Source organism: Eretmochelys imbricata, chromosome 17 (genome assembly GCF_965152235.1).
Source record: "Eretmochelys imbricata isolate rEreImb1 chromosome 17, rEreImb1.hap1, whole genome shotgun sequence".
Classification (NCBI taxonomy): Eukaryota; Metazoa; Chordata; order Testudines; family Cheloniidae; genus Eretmochelys; species Eretmochelys imbricata.
This window is the reverse complement of record NC_135588.1, coordinates 4960398-4982736: the sequence shown is the minus strand read 5'-3', so window position 1 is coordinate 4982736 and position 22339 is coordinate 4960398. Positions and strand designations below refer to the sequence as shown.

Here is a 22339-nt window from a genome sequence, read left to right as displayed (position 1 = left end):
ACAGTAGGATGGGATAGGCACTAGGTATCTATGAAAGCTTCTGCTTCATCCTATATAGGCCATGGGCGTTCTGTGAGACCCATAAATATTTACACTACACTCCCTGAATTAATTTAGACAAGGCATGTGTCTCTTGGATCCCAACTATCTAAGGCTGGTCATATATACGTCTTTCGTTTTCACAGTAAAATGCTTACTAATTTCCCAAAACCCATATTCAGTATGTTAACTCACCCACATCAGCCCCCTTTACCTCAAGGTTGAAGAGCATGTTGAAGTCAGGAATGCAGACATGCTTGTCTTCCATCTTCCTGCGCATGTTTTTGATGGCATGGATGGATGTCTCATAATAGCGGTAGGGCCTCCTTTGAAGTGGAAAGTCTTTCACCCAGCTGCTGCAGATCTCATGGAGTTTGCTGAAAACTGAGCGGGCTAACTTCACTGTCTCAATCTCTGAGGAGGCAAAAAGAAATAAAAGGCTTTCTAAAAATGCTATGAGAATTTGTCATTCAAGTGCATTATAAAGATGAAATAAAATCATGCTGGCCAGGCAACTGAGATACACCTCCAATTTGGAAACCCTGGATTCCGGTTCTAAAAGGAAAAGAGAAAGCCACCTACAGTATATTTAGCATTCGCCACGTAACAGCTGATTGATTGTATCCTACCTACTCCTGTGCCTTTACTGGACTCGGCAGCAAGCAATGAATGAGATTATATGCTTCCCCTGATAAGACCCATTTGCAGTTCCAGACAAGATGATGCAACCATGGCTCCTACAATGTCTGGGTTTAAACACTTCAAGGTGCAAATGAGTGACAACATTAAAAAGCAACTCAAGGCGCACGATTCTCCACATTTTTGCTTCAGTTTTGATCAGTGGAGTTACACCCCTATAGAACTGGAGCAGTGCAGCGATTAATAAGGCGTAGTAGGGTTTATAACATTTCTTTTAAGCACATGTTCATGGGTTTTCATTCAAATGGTATATTAACTGAGACATGTTCACAATTTAATGTTATTTTGTTTTCAGGTCCCAAAGTAGGTTGAGCCCAAAAGAAATCTTTGTGAGCAGGTGAAAAGTCCAGAGCAGCCTTCAGTTAAGGGGTGGGTGAGCTGTCACTTCGTAAAATCATTCTTAATATGTGCAGAGTCAGGCACTCGCAAACCATTCTGCAGTTATGAAAGTCTAGTTAGCTTCTTTTACTGGAAGAAAAAGCAGTAAGTAAACATGGGAGAACTGAACACATCTAAGGCTCTTTTCATATTACAGTTTCACCAGTCTGAGTCTCCAGGGTCCAATTTCAGCAGAAGTCTGTGTCTAGTTCCAATCGCCCTGCAGAAGTACCATATCCAAAGGGGGAAAAGGAAGGATGGGAACCACTCCACATCTGATTTCACAGAAACAGTGTCAGTATCAATAAGCAGCACCTTCTAATGATGGCCTAATTAACAGTCACTGGTAGAGTTAGGAAAAATGTAGCAAGCAAGACTCCTGGGATCTATTTCTAGCTCTGCTTATTTTTCACTGTGTCACCATGGGTAAGTAATTTATTCTAATTTCATATATGGAAAACTGAGCCTCAGTTTCCCCAGGTTTAATTACTTAGAGATCTTTCAGATTTTTGTTATTCTGTGTAAGTATTGTTATATGTTCAAGCAGAAACAGAAGACAGAGCATCAGGGAAGACCCTGGATACCTCCAAGGCTTCAGCCACTAGACCATGAGAGTTGGTTCTCCCATGTCCAGCTAAATAATACATAGCAAGGCTGAGAAAGGAATATCCTCCTCAGTGCTGTCAGAAATGTCACTGCTGGGCAACATGTGAAACAAGAACACAAGTACTGCCTGAACCATCCAAATCATATCTTCAGTCAGGGAACTTCATCCACAGATTTCATCATCCACTCTTTCCCATGGGCATGTTTAAGAGAGAAAACCTGTTGATTTTAATGTCACCTGTTCATTACAATTCAAAAATGCTTCTGAAGGATGAATGGAGAGAGACCATTTGCTGTGCTGAGATATTAAATACTCTCCCCCATGAGGTGTGTGCACAGTGGCAGCAGCGTCAATAATTGCTGTTTGAGATTAAAAAAAGGAGAGAGGCCCACAGTGGCCGATCCACCCCCTCACAGCTGTAAATTACTCAATCGTTAATGTTGTGGTGCTGAGCTGGAGCTGCGTCAGCTGTCATCGTGGCTGAATCATGTGGAATTTCATCTCCCTCCTGCTGCTACCTCAGTGCTTCTCCAAGAATCTTCAGTGTTGGAAGTACAGTTTAATTGCGCCACTGCTTGGAGGAAACCCAGGTCAGACATTTTTGTCCCTAATCTTGGTTGATTGGTTATCTTTGCAAAGGAGACTGGGGGGTTGGAAAGGCAAATTTGTGTCAATTTCTAAACTCTCCAGTCTCTCACTCACTGTCGATATCAGGCCTGACTCACTGCAGCAGATGGAGGAGAGATTCCCATTTATTTCATACAAATCATTTCTAGTGACAGCCAAATAATCAATGGCAGTGCTTCATCAATGTGTATGGAAAGAAAAGTACAATTTCTGAAGTGATATTTACATTTCCACAGCACTTTTCATCCACAGGGTCTCAAAGGTCCTTCTATTAATAAATGCTTTAAGCTAGGTCTCTATCTTTGTTCATCAATTTTAGTAATACCCATCACTTATATTAGACAGATAAGTTAATATCTTTTATTGCACCTACATCTGTTGGGTGAGAAATTAACTTTACACAGAGCTCTTCTGAACTGAAGGAGAGCTCTGTGTAAAATCAAAAGCTTGTCTCTTTCACCAACAGAAGTTGGTCCAATAAAAGAAATCACCTCACCTCACCCAGCTCGTCTCTCTAATATCCTGTGACCAACATGGCTACAACAACACTGCAAACGGTACTTATATAATATTGAACATTTTCAAAGTGCTGAACCACCATTATCTAATCCTCAAAACACTGATGTGATCTGAAGAAGAGAGGTTTTTACCCACAAAAGCTTATGCTCAAATATATCCGTTAGTCTTTAAGGTGCCACCAGACTCCTTGTTGTTTTTGTGGATACAGACTAACATGGCTACCCCCTGATACTTGACTTTGAATATGCTAATTCCACACTCTTACTTTCATACATCAGTGGGTTCAATTATACCTTTTTTCTTTTAAGGTAAGGATCCTCCCTGCATCAAACCTCTGATCAAAAGGTTGCCTTCCACATGCACCCCTCTGACTCCTTTTACAAAACCTGAATAGTAGAGGACTCCACAGATTCCATCATCCACTGTCACCCAGCAGAACCAAATGTGCCTCCTGAGGAGAAACTGAGGTGAGGAGACAAATTCGGGCAAATATCAAGTCCTTCTACTTTTTGCATTATATAGAGCAGCAAGTTTGGTGGACCTCTAAAACAAAAGCCTTCCCAGTATAGACTGATGCAGAGGTAGACATCAGAAGCACAAGGTTACAATCCATCTTGTTCTTTAGTCCTGAACTAATCTGAGCAGCTTTAAAGTCAGCAGTATGATATAAACTCAGGTCAAAACTTCAGGTTACAACAGGAATCCATTCTCAAACAACTGTGTCATAGATCGTTCAGGGCTTCCTCTGTTTCTCTCAAAGTGTAATGGCCTCCCCACATGAACACTAGTTAGGATCAGGCACAGGAAAGCAGTCAGTCACTAAATTCTTCTAAGTAACTATCCCAGGTTTCCTAAGTATAAGAATATTAGTCACAAATTAGTATCTGATCTTTTGCAATGAAAGCTCTTTCAGTTCTATGAATTGCTCCAACTAATATTTTTATTCAACACACCAACCCCTCATTCCTTGACTTAGTCATGTGTTTGCAAAACCATGATTTTTAGTGTATTATGTGAGGTGGAATTGCTTAATCTTACATTAACCGTAAATCAACTCATCACTTTGCTTTGGTCCAGGACACCAGCTTATATTTCTCTTTCTTCACATTTCTTATTCTTTAATTTGACTTATGAGGAGAGGCTGAGGGAGCTGGGATTGTTTAGCCTGCAGAAGAGAAGAATGAGGGGGGATTTGATAGCTGCTTTCAACTACCTGAAAGGGGGTTCCAAAGAGGATGGCTCTAGACTGTTTTCAATGGTAGCAGATGACAGAACGAGGAGTAATGGTCTCAAGTTGCAGTGGGGGAGGTTTAGATTGGATATTAGGAAAAACTTTTTCACTAAGAGGGTGGTGAAACACTGGAATGCGTTACCTAGGGAGGTGGTAGAATCTCCTTCCTTAGAGGTTTTTAAGGTCAGGCTTGACAAAGCCCTGGCTGGGATGATTTAACTGGGAATTGGTCCTGCTTCGAGCAGGGGGTTGGACTAGATGACCTTCAGGGGTCCCTTCCAACCCTGATATTCTATGATTCGCATTATTTAAAATGTATTTAAACCTCACTTATCTACATACGACCACATCATTCAGATATGGTCCTGCGTGGAGTCCCTGGTTTCATCTGGCTAACTGCTACACCAAGGTACATATCACAATGTATGATTGCTTCTTTGTATTACAGGTTTAAATACATTTTAACACACACCTACAGATGTTTTCATTTAAAACATCAGCTTCCTTAGATATTGTGTGTGGAGGCTTAGTTTGAAAAATGTCAAAATTTCCTTGGAGACTGTCAAATATTTATGAGAGTCTTAAGAGATTTCAATTTGGAAATAATGAGGGCTGCTCAGCCAGAACAATGACAAATCTATGCCAGTCGCCTGCTCAAGGTGAGACGCAGCAACACCTACAAACAGCAAAGCCCAGAGCCCATTGCCCAGGTTCCTCAGGTTTGTGAAGGCCTCTAAGAATCAGACCAGAAACTTCCCCTTTAGAGGCTGGAATGCTAAAGCTTTTATTTTCCCACAGTGCTATTTATAGCTTTTTATCAAAAGTAGGAGGGAGAGAGGAATAATAAGGGTTGCTGAATATATGGTTTCCACACCAAATGAAGGACTCCGGTCAACTCATTCTGTGGAATGTTATCCATCTTAATTAGCATCCCAGAGAGCTCTCCAAGGAAATGTAGTCAGCAGAATCCTGAGTGAGTTAGAACTTGTGGCCTTGACCAGACTGATGGGAAAGTCTTGCTATACAATAAGTACAAACAGAGAAAAGGAAAATTCCTTTTGTTTTTAACATCAAGTATTTTTTACATGACAGTCACTGAAACCCAAGACATTGCAAAGCTTTTGTAAAAATAATTACCAGCTGAAATCATTCAGAGTGAAATTCATTCCTTCCCACACAAAGCTGGCTTAAGGCAGATGGATTTCACCCTGCTAATATGTGCTCAGACAAGAAATTCAGGGAACTGAATCCAACCCTAGGCTACTAGAGGCTGGAATGAAGACCCTTTCTGAAGCACACAGGAGGGTATAGACACCCCTCACTTGCATGGCCACTCAGTGTAATTCCTTCTTCTGACAAGAGCCTCTCACTGCAGAACTTAAGTAGTGACACAGATGCTGTGTGAGAGATCTGCATCCAAACTAATTTCACCTCAAGCAAATACAGTGGTAGCCACTCCAATGTCTGAGCAGCCTGTGAAATTTTCTGGGGTAACACAATATAGATAATACAGTGTCTATTATGTGTCTAAGTATGTGTAGGGTCTATTGCATATGTGAAGACTTAACAGTTCATATTATAAAACAACGTATTTGAAAAGCAGCCAAACACCTGATTTCAGCTTTTTCCCCCCCATCTAGAAGCATACAGAGAGGAGCTGTTTCTGATGGCAGTAGATTTTTCAGATAGGTTGTTTAAAAATTTATTTGTAATTGTTAAGTCTGTAATTAGATCCTGATACTCATTTGCAATCTTAAAGTGTTTAATTTAAAGCTTTGCAATTCACTTTTTAATACCCTTTGCTCACATTTTGCTTTTAGAATTGTGATTGTGGTAACATGAAAACAGAAAAAGGAACATTCTGATGCTAAATATGTACCTCTTCCCCTCTACTGCCCTCCATATGTCTGTATAGAATTGGTCTCCTTTGTCCCTTCCCATCATCTCACCTCTGGTGGTGCGAGAGCCTTCTCTTCTACAACTCCTTGTGTCAGGGACAACTTTCCTCTGTCTCAGGGACTCCATCTCTTAAAATCTCATGTAAAAACATTTCTTTCCTCCTTTTATGCCCCTAAATGTTTTCTCCCTCTGCTATGGGAATATTGAATACGAATAGAGAGGTTATATTACCTCTGCATTCGGCACTGGTATGACTGCTCCTGCAATATTGTAGCTAGTTGTGGTATCCACCCTTCAAGAAGGATGTTGAAAAATCGGAGAGGATTCGGAGAAGAGCCACAAGACTCATTAAAGGACTGGAAAACATGCCTTATAGCAAGGGACTCAAGGAGCTCAATTTATTTCCTTATCAAAGAGAAGATTAAGGAGTAGTTTGATCACAGTCTATATATACTGTACCTACTTGGAGAACAGACATTTTATAACAGAGTTCCTCAATCTAGCAGACAAAGGTCTAAGATGATCTAGTGGCTGGAAGCAAGACAAATTCAGACTGGAAATAAGGTTCAAATTTTTAACAGTGAGGGTAATTAACCATTGGAACAACTTAGAAAGGGACTGTGGTGGATTCTCCATTACTGGAAATTTTTACATCAAGACTGGTTGTTTCTCTGGTGAGATGAGATATGCTCTAGTGAACACAGCTATTGAACTTGACGTAGGAATTAATTCAGGAAAGTCCTATGGCCTATAATATGCAGGGGATCACAATGGTCCCTTCTGACTGAGGACATATGCCCCCTCCCCCCAGAATTGCTGCTTGGCTTGTATTGAGCATGCTCAGTAACATCTGCTGAAGCCACTGCTCTCACTCTGCCCCGCAATTAGTGGCTGGTATGGGTAGTCTCTACCTTCTGGCCTTAAAAAAATCTACAAATTCTCTCTGAAATTGTACGGTTTTGCTCTGCAAAGTTTGCTGGGACACAGTTTGCATAAAAGATTGTATCAAAATAAAGTATGCTATAACACATATATGCACTTACGTATGATGCCTTCTGTACTATCCACATGCTTTGGTAAGTAGTGCACTGAAAGATCACTCTGAAGGACTTCATCTGATGTTGCTCTGGCTAAAGCAGCAGCCAAAAATGAAGGGCAATTACTGAAAAAGAAAATCACGAGAGAGATATTTTCAAACTGATTTCACAAGGTAACTGGCAACAGCATAATGCAGAACAACGCTTCCATTTGTAAAGTAACACCTACATTTGAAGGTTGTCCGAGATTTGTGAGCGTACAGCAGATTCTTTTTTGATAGGTAGCATTGCACTTCTGCAGCAGGACCCTTCTGTGGATTTTAGTAGGCTTAAATTTCACTTCCAAGGGCCCTTCTTAAAAGCCTTTGTGCCTCATTTTGCACCTTTAATTTACTCTTCAAAACTGGGGCTCTGTGCACACATGCAGAGCTTATAAATCACACACACTAAATTTACTCTATTTGCATTTACAAACCTGAGCTGAAACCCATGCTGTCTAGTTTCTCAGTCTCTGCTCTTGATTCAAATTCTCAAAGGGCAGGGAGTTTGGAAACTGCAAACGGAGACCTCCAGTTGCTCCTGTTAAACAGTAGGGGTAACATTTGCACTGCTAGCTAAATCAGTTTTTAAACACATCTTTAATAGCCAGCAGGGACCAGGCCTCACTTGTTTAAAAATGAGTTGTTGTCTAGATTCCTCACTATATAGGCTAGGTTAAAATATAGCTATTGAATCTGATTCTACCACAGTTTGTCTCATCCAAAATGACTGGCTGAACTATGTTAGAAGCAGTTTTAGCTGGCATCATATGTTTAAGTACAATTCCTTAATCCTTGTCCTGTGTGGACAAAGCCTTAACCTCTGTCTATGGAGATTTTTCTCTTTTCATCATAAAACATTTTCTGTATGTTCAGTCAAAGGGTTGAGGGAATTATCTGACTAGTAATCAGACAGATGGGCAATGTCAATCCAGAAATGTCACCCACCCAGACCTGAGAAATCCAAGCATGAGGCGTTCCTCATGGTTCTAATTTTGAGCATAATCTCCTAGTTTCAACTAAAATAAAATTCAGATTTGCGAACATATTCTTTTCAAAATCATAATTGCCCATTGCCTGAAACTACCTAAATAGAACCACAGAGAATTAGAAAACTAATCTCTTAACTGAGAAGGGATAGAGAGAAACTTCTCCTATGGGCAAACTATCCCATCATTGTCTACTACAGAGTTTCTTACACCTTTCTCTGAAGCATCTGATACTGACCACTGTTGGAGACACGAAATTGGACGAGATGGACTCAGGGATGAGCTGGCCATACCTCGTTTCTATCCTATGCACCAAATATGGATTTTGATAGACGTGTCTCTTGAGATCTGAGATGCATAAAGCAGTACTCCCAAGTACTCACATTTGGACTGCTGCCAAGCAAAGAAAACCAATGCTGTTCTAAATTGACACAATGGTAGCATAATTAATGTAGACTGAATTCCACAAAAGACTTCAGTCAAACCCATTTTGCTCAGTCTCTTTGAAAATCCACTTTAGCACAGTGCTTTCCAATACCATATTTGACAATGAACACCATTACAAACGGTAGATTTAGAATAAGATATGAGATTTGCACAAAGCTAAATCTTCCATCTGTTTTAATAAATAGTTTAATGTTTACATAAAGTTACTTAAACATAGGATTAGAAATAAATACCAGTTTTTCCCAAAGATACTTTGTCATGAGGCACGTTCTGTCTCCCAAGTTACTCAAAGCCCCAGCTATTCTGAAGTTACAAGATCAATAAGAGTCACTCCTTGAATTAGCAGTTGAGCATTCTACTCATACATTCTACTCCAAACCTCAGCAATATGTACGCTAATGAAGCATGACTACATGGGAACATTAACTATCTTAGGGCTGGATCTTCCCAGCACAAGAGAAGAACTCCGATCCCATTTATATACAGCAATACCTTTTGGAAAGGTACAGTAATCAGCAAGAAGGAAAAGCTCTGTAACTTCCTTTATTTCCAGTGCATGTAGAAGTTCATTCTCCAGATAGCCTTGTTTGTCTTTAGATCATGAGGGATGGTTTTTGTCATTTCTATTATTAATTCCTACACATCTGAAAAACATTGTAGGTTACCAGTGATATTTTATGCAGTTTTCATGTTACAAGAGAAACAAGAATATGACGACTCCTGAACTAAAAGAATTACAAATAATTATGTAATCAGAGCCAGCAACAATGTTAGAATCTCTATCTGAAGACAGTATGCAGCAGAAATGTTCAAACATAATTTTGCCTAGGCAGAGCCTACACAAACCTCAGCAAAAGCAGGAAAGCTTATGTTGTACATGTGTTTCTAAACACAACAAATTTCTCAGACAGAGCTCACTTTACAGAGGAACATAATAATCTATGGTACTATGCATGGAATATGAGTTGGTTTCCCAACTTCCTCCCTGCAGTACCAATTTGGGAGAGCTATGGAGAAAGCACACTTCTTGCAAAAGGAGTGTGCTTCCCATCACTCACAAACAATTCCTCTGGACAGTTAAGGAGCAGCACTGATGGACATCAGATGGAGAGTCCTGTTAAGAAGATGGCAGGTACAATTAAGATCCTCAAGGACATAAAAAGCTAGGGCAAAAATACAGTAGGAATCTTGTTCCAATGGGGACTCCATGTAAGGGGAAAATAAACACCCTGTCATTAGCATTCACACATAAATAATTGGTTTTATTATTTTACTCTGCAATGGCATGTTATAAGAAGTGAGGTATATTAGAATGCATAGAGGTAGGTGGCTGGTCAGAGCCTTTACCAGCCAGCTTGCCAGTAGCTAGCTACATGTCCCCACACAATACAAATGTGATACCTGCAGTCTCGAACTGGAGCTCTTTATCTAAACAAGGCATACAATTCTATTACAATGCCAAACCTACACAAAAGCCACTAAATGTGTTATTAGACAAATTAGAGGTTTTTTAAGTACATCCTTCCTGATTCTTTGGCAGCGTGGGTGTCTGTACAACACCCAGAGTTGCATTTCAACAATCTTGGGATAACTCTGCTAAGGTAATAAGCAAGCTTGAATGTGGGCAGCCTCCATCAATTAAGTTTGAGAGAAACAGTCTGAAGTAGGCTTAACTCAGCCCACATACTATAATGATACTTGCTTACCACACACCTCTGCTCCTTGCCGATAGCACTGGAGTGATGAATTTCCAAACATTTCCCCTCATTTATCTGTGTTCTAAATCTAATACAAAATTCTTACCTAAAAATGGGTAAGGCAGATTTAACACTGTACTGTATCAAAGGCATCACAGAGCTTAGACTGACTTGTTTATTAATTCTGATGGACAAGATGGAGAAAACCAGTCTGAGAACAGCTTTCCTTTGTACGGCTGGTTATTCTCTGTTCTAAAGGTAACAGCAGACTGCCACAGAATTAATTGACTGACATTTGTACATCACAAAGCTTCTTATGGAGCCTTTCTAGGCCCTGGTCTACACTAGGAGTTGAGGTCGAATTTAGCAGTGTTAAATCGATTTAACCCTGCAACCGTCCACAAGACGAAGCCCTTTTTTTTTTTTTTTTTTTTTTTTACTTAAAGGGCTCTTAAAATCTATTTCCTTACTCCACCCCTGACAAGGGGATTAGCGCTGAAATTGGCCTTGCTGGGTCCAATTTGGGGTACTGTGGACACAATTAGACGGTACTGGCCTCCGGGAGTTATCCCAGAGTGCTCCATTGTGACCGCTTGGACAGCACTCTCAACTCAGATGCACTGGCCTGGTAGACAGGAAAAGAACCGTGCACTTTTGAATTTCAATTTCCTGTTTGGCCAGCGTGGCAAGCTGCAGGTGACCATGCAGAGCTCATCAGCAGAGGTGACCATGATGGAGTCCCAGAATCGCAAAAGAGCTTCAGCATGGACCGAACGGGAGGTACGGGATCTGATCGCTGTGTGGGGAGAGGAATCCATGCTATCAGAACTACATTCCAGTTTTCAAAATGCCAAAACCTTTGTCAAAATCTCCCAGGGCATGAAGGACAGAGGCCATAACAGGGACCCGAAGCAGTGCCACATGAAACTTAAGGAGCTGAGGCAAGCCTACCAGAAAACCAGAGAGGAGAATGGCTGCTCCGGGTCAGAACCCAAAACATGCTGCTTCTATGATGAGCTGCATGCCATTTTAGGGGGTTCAGCCACCACTACCCCAGCCATGTTGTCTGACTCCTTCAATGGAGATGGAGGCAACACGGAAGTAGGTTTTGGGGATGAAGAAGATGATGATGAGGTTGTAGATAGCTCACAGCAAGCAAGCAGAGAAACCGGTTTTCCCGACAGCCAGGAACTGTTTCTCACCCTGGACCTGGAGCCAGTACCCCCCGAACCCACCCAAAGCTGCCTCCCAGACCCGGCAGGCGGAGAAGGGACCTCTGGTAAGTGTACCTTTTAAAATACTATACATGGTTTAAAAGCAAGCATGTTTAATGATTAATTTGCCCTGGCATTCGTGGCTCTCCTGGATATACTCCCAAAGCCTTTGCAAAAGGTTTCTGGGGAGGGCAGCCTTATTGCGTCCTCCATGGTCGGACACTTTACCACTCCAGGCCAGTAGCACATACTTGGGAATCATTGTAGAACAAAGCATTGCAGTGTATGTTTGCTGGCATTCAAACAACATCCGTTCTTTATCTCTCTGTGTTATCCTCAGGAGAGTGATATCATTCATGGTCACCTGGTTGAAATAGGGTGCTTTTCTTAAGGGGACATTCAGAGGTGCCCATTCCTGCTGGGCTGTTTGCCTGTGGCTGAACAGAAATGTTCCCCGCTGTTAGCCACGGGGAGGGGGAAGGAGCTAGCCACACGCTGGGGGGAGGCAAAATGCGACCTTGGAATGAAAGCACATGTACTATGTATGTAATGTTAACAGCAAGGTTTACCGTGAAAGAGCGTACCCATTGTTCTATAAAATTTGTCTTTTTAAATACCACTGTCCCTTTTTTTTTCTCTCCACCAGCTGCATGTGTTTCAAGGATCACAGGATCTTCTCCTTCCCAGAGGCTAGCAAAGATCAGAAGGCGAAAAAAACGCACTCGTGATGAAATGTTCTCTGAGCTCATGCTGTCCTCCCACACTGACAGAGCACAGATGAATGCGTGGAGGCAGACAATGTCAGAGTGCAGGAAAGCATAAAATGACCAGGAGGAGAGGTGGCAGGCTGAAGCTGAAAGGTGGCGGCAGTGTGATGAGAGGAGGCAGGATTCAATGCTGAGGCTGCTGGAGGATCAAATTAATATGCTCCAGGGTATGGTTGAGCTGCAGGAAAGGCAGCAGGAGCACAGACCGTCGCTACAGCCCCTGTGTAACCAACTGCCTTCCTCCCCAAGTTCCATAGCCTCCTCACCCAGACGCCCAAGAACGATTGCCCAAGCAACAGAAGGCTGGCATTCAATAAGTTTTAAACTTTTAAAGTGCTGTGTGGCCTTGTCCTTTTCTCCTACACCACCCCTCCTGGTGCTTCTCTCCTCCACCACCCCTCCTGGGCTACCTTGGTAGTCATCCCCCTATTTGTGTGATGAATTAATAAAGAATGCATGAATGTGAAGCAACAATGACTTTACTGCCTCTGCAAGCGGTGATCAAAGGGAGGAGGGGAGGGCGGTTAGCTTACAGGGAAGTAGAATGAACCAAGGGGTAGGGGGTTTCATCAAGGAGAAACAAACAGAACTTTCACACCGTAGCCTGGCCAGTCATGAAACTGGTTTTCAAAGCTTCTCTGATGTGCACCGTGCCCTCCTGTGCTCTTCTAACCGCCCTGATGTCTGGCTGTCCATAACCAGCAGCCAGGTGATTTGCCTCAACCTCCCACCCTGCCATAAACGTCTCCCCCTTACTCTCACAGATATTGTGGAGCGCACAGCAAGCAGTAATAACAGTGGGAATATTGGTTTCACTGAGGTCTAACCGAGTCAGTAAACTGCGCCAGCACGCTTTCAAATGTCCAAATGCACATTCTACCACCATTCTGCACTTGCTCAGCCTGTAGTTGAACAGCTCCTGACTACTGTCCAGGCTGCCTGTGCATGGCTTCATGAGCCATGGCATTAAGGGGTAGGCTGGGTCCCCAAGGATAACTATAGACATTTCAACATCCCCAACGGTTATCTTCTGGTCTGGGAATAAAGTCCCTTCCTGCAGCTTCTGAAACGGACCAGAGTTCCTGAAGATGCGAGCATCATGTACCTTTCCCGGCCATCCCACGTTGATGTTGGTGAAACGTTCCTTGTGATCCACCAGTGCTTGCAGCACTATTGAAAAGTACCCCTTGCGGTTTATGTACTCGCCGGCTTGGTGCTCTGGTGCCAAGATAGCGATATGGGTTCTGTCTATGGCCCCACCACAGTTAGGGAATCCGATTGCAGCAAAGCCATCCACTATGACCTGCACATTTCCCAGGGTCACTATCCTTGATATCAGCAGATCGCTGATTGCGTTGGCTACTTGCATCACATCAGCCCCCACAGTAGATTTGCCCACTCCAAATTGATTCCCGACTGACCGGTAGCTGTCTGGCGTTGCAAGCTTCCACAGGGCTATTGCCACTCGCTTCTCAACTGTGAGGGCTGCTCTTATCTTGGTATTCTTGCGCCTCAGGGCACGGGAAAGCAAGTCACAGAGTTCCATGAAAGTGCAGCCACTGGGAATCGTCCCAGACCTGCAACACTATGCGGTCCCACCAGTCTGTGCTTGTTTCCCGGGCCCAGAATCGGCGTTCCACCACATGAGCCTGCCCCATTAGCACCATGATGCCCACATTGCCAGGGCCCCTGCTTTGAGAGAAGTCTGTGTCCATGTCCTCATCACTCTCGTCACCGCGCTGACGTCGCCTACTCGCCCGGTTTCGCTTTGCCAGGTTCTGGTACTGCATATACTGCTGGATAATGCGTGTGGTGTTTAATGTGCTCCTAATTGCCAAAGTGATCTGAGCGGGCTCCATGCTTGCCGTGGTATGGTGTCTGCACAGAAAAAAAGGCGCGGAACGATTGTCTGCCATTGCCCTGATAGAGGGAGGGGCGACTGATGACATGGCTTATAGGGTTGGCTTACAGGGAATTAAAATCAACAAAGGGGGTGGCTTTGCGAGAAACTGAATGCCCCCTCAAGGATAGAGCTCAAAACCTCAAGGACAGAACTCAAAACTGGGTTCAGCAGGCCGTTGATTTCACAGAGGGAGGAAGGGAGGAGAAAATGAATACAAAACAAATCTGGTCTATTTCTTGTTTTGAGCCACTTCATCTATCTTTATACATCTTGCTGGCAGCAGACTGTGCAGTACGACCGCTAGCCATCATCATCTCCTGGGTGCTCGGCAGAAGACGATGCAGTATGACTACTGGCCATCGTCTTCTGCTAGCTGCAGATTAAAAGACAGTGCACTGCCGGTAGGACTCAATCGCCATGAGACAAAACAAGGGAAATGACCTGGCTGAGTCACTCCCATGTTTGCCCAGGCGCCCGCTTAAAAGAGCGCCCAGGACTAAGTCGACGACCGCTCCAGTCATACTGCACTGTTTGCTGCCAAAAGGCAATAAACTGCTGCTGTGTAGCAAAGCAGTACCACGTCTGCCAGCACCCAGGAGACATACGGTGACAGTGAGCTGAGCGGGCTCCATGCTTGCCGTGGTATGGCGTCTGCACAGGTAACTCAAGAAAAAAAGGCGCAAAACGATTGTCTGCTGTTGCTTTCAGGAGGGAGGGAGGGAGGGAACGGCGCCCTGACGATATGTACCCAGAACCACCCGCGACAATGTTTTAGCCCCATCAGGCACTGGGATTTCTACCCGGAATTCAAATGGGTGGCAGAAACTGCAGGAACTGTGGGACAGCTACCCACAGTGCAACGCTCCGGAAATTGACGGTTGCCTCGGTACTGTGGACACACTCCGTAGACTACATGCACTTAGAGCATTTGTGTGGGGACACACACAATCGACTGTATAAAAACGCTTTCTACAAAACTGACTTCTATACATTCCACCTAATTTCGTAGTGTAGATATACCCTAGGACTATGCACTGCAAACAGTGAAGTGACAAGTTGGAGGTGTGTGTGTTCTTGATTAGTACAACAGAAATTTCATTTCTGCTGCTTCTGGCAATGCACCTTAGTTGGATTGCTTCTCCCCTACAATGTCGAGAATAACAGAATAAACCGGAGGTGGGGATGCCTGTTTGGAATAGATTTTGAACTCAGTTATACTGCAGTTAAGTCCAGAACAACACCATTTACTTCAGTGGTGTTACTCTGGATTTATCCCAGTGTAACTGAGTTCAAAATCAAGTTCAGTATCTTTGCTTTTAATCACAAACAATGAACATTCAATAGAGAGCTTGCAGGACCACTTAACTCAGGAAGATCATCATCCACAAAGACTAGTACTTGAATTACAACATTCCGTCACACTAGATACTCCTAGTCTATCCTCACCTCTCCCTGTACATAGAACAGGAATAGAAATTATGCATTAGATTCTTGGTTGCAGTGCAGCTGCTTTGCACTGCACATCTGTGCCAAAGGATTCCCTCCATCTCCGGGGATTATCCACTGGCTGTTTGGAAAAAAATACGGAAGCAGCAACAACAAAAAACACATTTTGCCAAATTTTATCAATCACCAAATTATGGCAAATAAATTGAAACAGAATATGATCCAGCAGTGTAGCAAAGGCTGGAGTTAGGATTCCTGTGTTTATTCATTCCTAGCCATGACAATAACTCAGCATGTGACCTTGGACAAGTCATGTCAACTCTCACTCCTTCGATTTCCTCATCCATAGAGGATGATAATATATCTCTTTGGCATTGTGGGAGGATTAATTAAATGTTTGTAAAGCAATTTGAGATTTCTAGATAAAGATACTATTGAAGGGCAAAGTATTGTTATTCTAATGGAAGATATTTTCGATCTAGCCAAGATTTATGGACCTTTCATATTTTCTTTTTTATTCTATCTTCCCTGCTCTTGAACATCACGCCAGAAACACTTAAGTGGCAAGCCACACAAGGCACATTTTGTCTTTTTGATGTGCACAGCCAACATATGGGCATAACCAATTGCATCCTTTCATCACATTTGAAATAAATAGGTTTTCTGAAAACTTAAGCTTCTCAAAGAAAAACATCTGAGAGTAAGAAAAGATCAAGTTCTTACTTTAAGCTCAGCAATGCTGAGTCCAACTGGAAGTGGCTTCTACAGCATCAGATATGGCATTGCTGATTAAAAGACTAGGAAAGAATAACAACATTACAAGCAAAGGGGGTCCTCTCCTCCTCCTTCCTCACCACCAGTCAAAATATGGAGATTAAGTGACACCAGTCTCAGGAGGCTCCTTGTACTATCATCTTCCAACGTAACTGACTTAGGCATTATTGATGTAAATAAGGCAGAAAATGGGATAAGGTACTCTTGTGGCCTTCAGAGATCACAATGTTCAGTGAGTCACACCACACACTGTAGAGCTAATAGAAATATTAGAAAATATCATCTGTGCTTTAGTTCTCCCATAAGTTATCTGAAAACGTCTCTGTCTGCTACGGTACAGAATGAACCCATAAAACCACAGGCCAAGCAACGTAAAGTATTGCATGTAATTAAGTACAGGAATCTAAGACTAAGGACAGGAGCTGAAATGGACTAAATACAGAGCACTCCTGTGAGGACTATAATGATTTATTGTATCTGTGAAAAGTTTTATCGGAATAACAAGCTAACTGCGCCCTTACCAACAGATAATGCAACACCATGGATGCAATTTGGTGAAAATTCTAGCATTAGTGTAGCCTGTTGCAAGATATTTGCAGGAACTGTATTTTTGCATGACAGGTACAAAATTCATACAGGTCCCCAAAGCATATTTGAGAAACATTCCAATGTCCAGTCAGTAACTCCCAGACAGAGCCTCTTGCAGAGTCTGGGAGCTCTTTGGAAAAGTATGTAAACCAGTATCATTGTAGGCTCCTCTGTCACAAATGGCAGTACTGACAGAGCAGAGGGAATTCTTTTGTGTGGGAGCAGCCCCTGCTATTTACACATCTCTCTGCTGCAAAAGTCAACCTTTCAATATATGTTTTAAAGGCCATCTATAGGCACACTGCACCAGCCAAGGATTTTCTGTTTCTCTACAAGGTTCAGTGGTTCAGACAGCATTCAGAGAAGGGAAGAGGGAGGAGCATCCTGATAAGCAGGCTGTAGAACCTGAAAGGATTATTGGTGTACTGCAAGCATAATAGAATGTAATTCCCAGCCTCCATGTCACTGTAGATTCTCCTCTCTTTACTCACAAAGCAGTAGCTTCCTCTTGTTAGCACACTGATCTGATCTGTGCCAGCTTGTGGCTTTTCACAGCAGGTGAAAGCTCTGATGCTTAGTTTAAGCTGAGGGATCCTGAAGAAATGGAGTATATTTTTCTGATGCAAGGAAATGCTGAGCTAGATTTGAGCTACCGCAGTGAGGCAGAAGTAAAACAAATGCATCTTTTGAAAGATTGCATAACCAAAGCTCCGTGCAAAGTCATTTGAACTGACAGTGTTAAGATAGCAAAGATGTTTGATAAATCTGTTTGGGAGAGCTGAAAATGTGCTAGATGAGGAAGCTGCTATCTGTGGGCTTCACAGACAGTTGTCTACTCAAATTTCAAGATGAATCTGTCCTTGCAGTGGCAGTTGTAGGAAACAGTGATAAAATATACAACCATCACAAAACACTGCACCACTTCTGATTAGTTTTTTAATACCCATAACGTATGTGCAGACATGTCATAATAGTATCTGTTAACAGTATTTCCTAACCTTTCAGATCACACCATCACATTCTAGCAATATTAAGGGAAACTGACTGTAGTTTATGAAGAGTTCTTTCAGGTCTGAAAATGCATGAAATCCTGTTATAACTTGCTTTCCCCTTCTGTATGGTCTGGTCTCATTCCTTAAACTCTAGTTAGGACATTTAAGATGCTGAGTTGTCAAATGTAAATGCAGTAGAAAAAATGCTATCTGTACATTGGGAGGATTTTAATGCTGTAAGAAGCAATGGGAACCTCAAAAAGTGAAGAGGTGCACCACCAAATGTCTCATTAGATAATAATGTATTAAGTAACTGCAGTAAGATGCACCAGTGTGTGTATCAGGCTCACCGTAGGAAACCTGTTTGTTTTGTAACATTGATACCTTTTGCATCCCTTACTTCACAAAGCATCCACAAGGGCTGTGATCTAGGAAAACATTCTAATGAGTCAGTTAAATGTAGCAAATCAGAATAGAATTGCTTTCACAGAAATCAAGCTTTGCAAGCTGCTTTTGGATTCTAGGAATTTTGGAGGTGGATGGTGGGGAATAATACAAGGCTTCAACATCGCCGGCAAAAACAACTAAGAATCTGGGCACCTTAAACACTAAAAGATAATAAATAACACTAATAAACTAACTTATTTGGGCATAAGCTTTCATGGGTAAAAAACCCACTTCTTCAGATGCATGGAATGAAAATTACAGATGCAGGCATAATATATATATTGGCACATGAAGAGAAGGGAGTTACTTTACAAGTGGAGAACGAATGTTGAAGGCCAGTTCAGTCGGGGTAGATGCGGTCCACTCCCAATAATTGAGGAGGAGATGTCGATACCAAGAGAAGGAAAATTGCTTTTGTAGTGAGCCAGCCACTCCCAGTCCCTATTCAAGCCCAAATTGACGGTGTTAAGTTTGCAAATGAATTGTAGCTCTGCAGTTTCTCTTTGAAGTCTGTTTTTGAAGTTTTTTTTGTTGAAGAATGGCTACTTTTAAATCTGTTATAGAATGTCCAGGGAGATTGAAGTGTTCTCCTATTGGCTTTTGTATATTACCATTCCTGATGTCTGATTTGTGTCCATTTATCCTTTTATGTACAGACTGTCCGGTTTGGCCAATGTACATGGCAGAGGGGCACTGCTGGCACATGATGGCATATATCACATTAGTAGATGTGCAGGTGAATGAGCCCCTAATGGTGTGGCTGGTCCTATGATGGTGTCACTAGAGTAGATATGGGGACAGAGAAAGCAACGTGGTTTGTTACAGGGATTGGTTCCTGGGTTAGTGTTTCTGTGGCATGGTTTGTAGTTGCTGGTAAGTATTTGCTTCAAGTTAGGGGGCTGTCTGTAAGTAAGGATTGGCCTACTTACCAAGGCCTGTGAGAGTGGGGGATCGTTTTCCAGGCTAGGCTGTAGATCATTGATGATACACTGGAAAGGTTTTAGCTGGAGGCTGTATGTGATGGCCAGTGGTGTTCTGTTATTTTCCTTGTTGGGCCTGCCTGTAGTAGGTGACTTCTGGGTACTCGTCTCGCTCTGTCAATCTGTTTCCTCACTTCCCAAGGTGGGTATTGAAGTTTTAAGAATGCTTGATAGAGATCTTGTAGGTGTTTGTCTCTTTCTGAGGGATTAGAGCAAATGCGGTTGTATCATAGAGCTTGGCTATAGACAATGGATCGTGTGATGTATCCTGGATGGAAGCTAGAGGCATGTAAGTAAGTATAGTATAGTATAGTATAGTTTAAAAACAAGCCATTTTCCAGGTGTGATTTCTTTCTCTCTCACGCTTTTACAAACACATATAACACACCCCTAAGCCCACCTAAAATATCACACATACACCCCACCCCCTCTAAAATACGATTTCCACTATTCTAGCAGACACACTCCCTCCATCCCAGGTTAAAAAAAATTGTGTTTGGACTGAACCTCTGCACCCAGCTTTAGGCTGACAGGTTGGGGACCTCAACAGTCTCATCTATAGTAGCTCTGCCAGAAGAAGATTTAAGAATGGCCCTCTGTCCTGCAACATAGAATATAACAGGAGCAAATATTTGCTGAATGGAAAAACACTGCAGCTTACTGACTGGAAAAAGTAACATGGAAAAATCTCTAAAGCCTTCCGAGCAGCCTGTAGATGGAGAGGAACAGAAGGCAGACTGAATTACTGGTGCTGAAGAAATATAATGTAAATCACAAGTGATGGTGTGAAGCTCCTACTGCATTAGGCTCACATGAGATCTCTCAGTAAGCATGCTCCAGTCTGTAAGAATCATCTTATCACCAGAAGGATAATCAAAATTAGAGATGGAAAGTCCTGCATACCTTCGAAGTCCTTCACTTGATGGCACTGCCCTGGGCACTATGCAATACAGAATTGTTTTCTACAGTATAATTCCTAATGCTTTATCCAATCTAGTTTTAAATAATCCTGTTTTGTTTTAAATAACCCAGGTAATGGAGTTTCCAACAGTTCTTTTGAGAGACTATTCCACTGCCTAACAAAATTGCTGTTAAGAAATTTCACTTGAAGTTCAGACTAAAACTTTCATTTGCTCAACTTCTCCCAATACTCCCTCTCACTCTTTAGATTATACCCTTCCAATGCTTAATTACTTTGTATCCAGTGCTTTATCCATTTAAATCATTGGGAGTTTTTCCATTGACTTAAACAGGTACAAGAACAGGCCTCTATTCCCTCAGTTACTAGTGTTGCTCTTTTTTGAATTCCCTTAATTTGCCTACATCATTCTGATAATGGAATTGCAAAGAAGTTGTTCCCCAATCAGCAAAGAGCTGGTGAAATGAGGCATGCCAGAGGAGGGAGCAGGGTTGGATAATCAGTGAGATCTGGCTATTGTCAAGATGCTCATAACCCCTAGTGGGCCATGCACAGTTCAAGATTATGGTAGAACAGCCCCGGGGCCCCTTTTCCTCCATTCCTGCACTAAGTGCATCTCAGCTGCAATGGAGCTTTGGGCCCTGTATCTGGAAATGCTTCCATATGCTGAAGCAGCAGAAGTCATCCTCACTGGGCAAGAGGACTAAAGGTTTTGAACTAATTCACTAGGAACACAGATTGGTCATACCCAATCAGACAATCAGACCATGATAAATGGAGTCCTGACTAAGGCAGTAAAGAGAGAAAATAAGGAGCAAAGAAAAATTGGCAGGCACAATGGCTCCAGTGGCATTTTCCTATTCCTTGGGTTTGCTTGTGTAAGAAGCTTTCCTGCTGCCAGAATCCAGAAAACAATAGACTTACTATTACACAGAAGCAAACACCAACAAACTTGTCATCTGGAGATTTGCTTTCAAACCCATAAATATATTACAGGCACCTTCTGCACTTGTCTTCAATTGAAGCAAGTTGGCTGTGCTTAAAGCTGCTGGGGAAACTGAGGTATATGAGGTTTAGCTGCTGTAATAGCTAGGACTTTAACTTCACAAAGTACAATTTCAACTTAACACACAATTCCCAAAGCTACTTTAACTATGAAGTAAGTATAGTACCTGTAAAATAGTCATCTAGTTTATTAATTCAGATAAATTGGAATGATTTTATATACAAGTATTTGATGCCATGAACACATTGTACATCACAGTCTAGAATACTATTATAGCAGCTTTGATTTTAAGTAAGAATTTTGCAAACTATCTGGTAATAAAATTGTACCTAGGAAATAATTTTTAATACAGATGACCTGTTTCTACGATGTGCAGTTCAATGTAATCCTCATATATAGCAATAGTCACAACACCTGTACCTGTAAAATAAACTATACAAATCTTTATTTATAAAAGAAAAAAGTTATATTGGAAAATATATTTTGTTTAAGATTTAATAAAGTCAAACTAGGATAAAATGGAAGAAAATACAGGGCACTCTGACCATTATGTTTATGTAGCTTGATAGCCTATTTTAGAGGAGAGAATAATTTCCATTGTAAAACATGCAAAGTGCAATAATTGGGGTTTTATGAAGTTACTATCTTGTAAATTGTAATAAAGACCTTTGCCTGGTCTGTTGCATTTGCTGCCTGGTGAACAGACCTTACCCTTAATGGAATTCCCCCAGTGGTGACTGTATTCACTGTTTGTACCTCCTATGTTTTAATTATATAACAAATAGTGTACAAAGGTAATGAAAAATTCAGAGAAGAATGGAAGGATTGCAGCGTTAAAGTACTACCCATAACTGATGCTTACATCCCTGGAAGGACCACATTTTGCTTACGTAGTTACGATGAAATTTCATGTCACCTCCTATGTTAGCTTTTATCTTGGAGGGAAGAATCCTTTAGTTTTGTTTTGTTCAACTTCAAGGGAATAAAACACTCTATAGTAAATGGTGCATTGCCTCTAGTGAGGTCTCTCACATCTAGCTATAGCTACGTCTAATATCATTGTATCAGCAAGCCAGCTGCTCCTGTATTTCCAGCT

At 42.0% G+C, this 22339-nt stretch overlaps 2 protein-coding genes across 3 annotated transcripts in view; one reads left to right on the top strand and one right to left on the bottom strand.

The window, feature by feature from the left end:
* PPM1E (protein phosphatase, Mg2+/Mn2+ dependent 1E) overlaps positions 1-22339 on the bottom strand; it is a 118234-nt gene that overhangs the window by 6403 nt on the left and 89492 nt on the right. The window contains exons 2-3 of the mRNA XM_077836497.1: positions 7043-7161; positions 254-453 (exon numbers count right to left, since the gene is read on the bottom strand). Coding sequence (XP_077692623.1) covers positions 254-453; positions 7043-7161 — 319 coding nt within the window. The remainder of the gene's footprint in view (positions 1-253; positions 454-7042; positions 7162-22339) is intronic.
* LOC144276434 (uncharacterized) lies at positions 2746-12622 on the top strand. 2 transcript variants are annotated; one of them, XM_077836499.1, is made up of 3 exons: positions 2746-3336; positions 10889-11486; positions 12068-12622. In XM_077836499.1, exons 2-3 carry the CDS (start codon positions 10910-10912, stop codon positions 12241-12243), a joined length of 753 nt encoding a protein of 250 aa, XP_077692625.1. In that variant the 5' UTR covers positions 2746-3336; positions 10889-10909; the 3' UTR covers positions 12244-12622. The 2 variants fall into 2 exon arrangements, with proteins under 2 accessions (XP_077692625.1, XP_077692624.1); XM_077836498.1 differs by lacking the exon at positions 2746-3336 and having other exon boundaries at positions 9481-11486.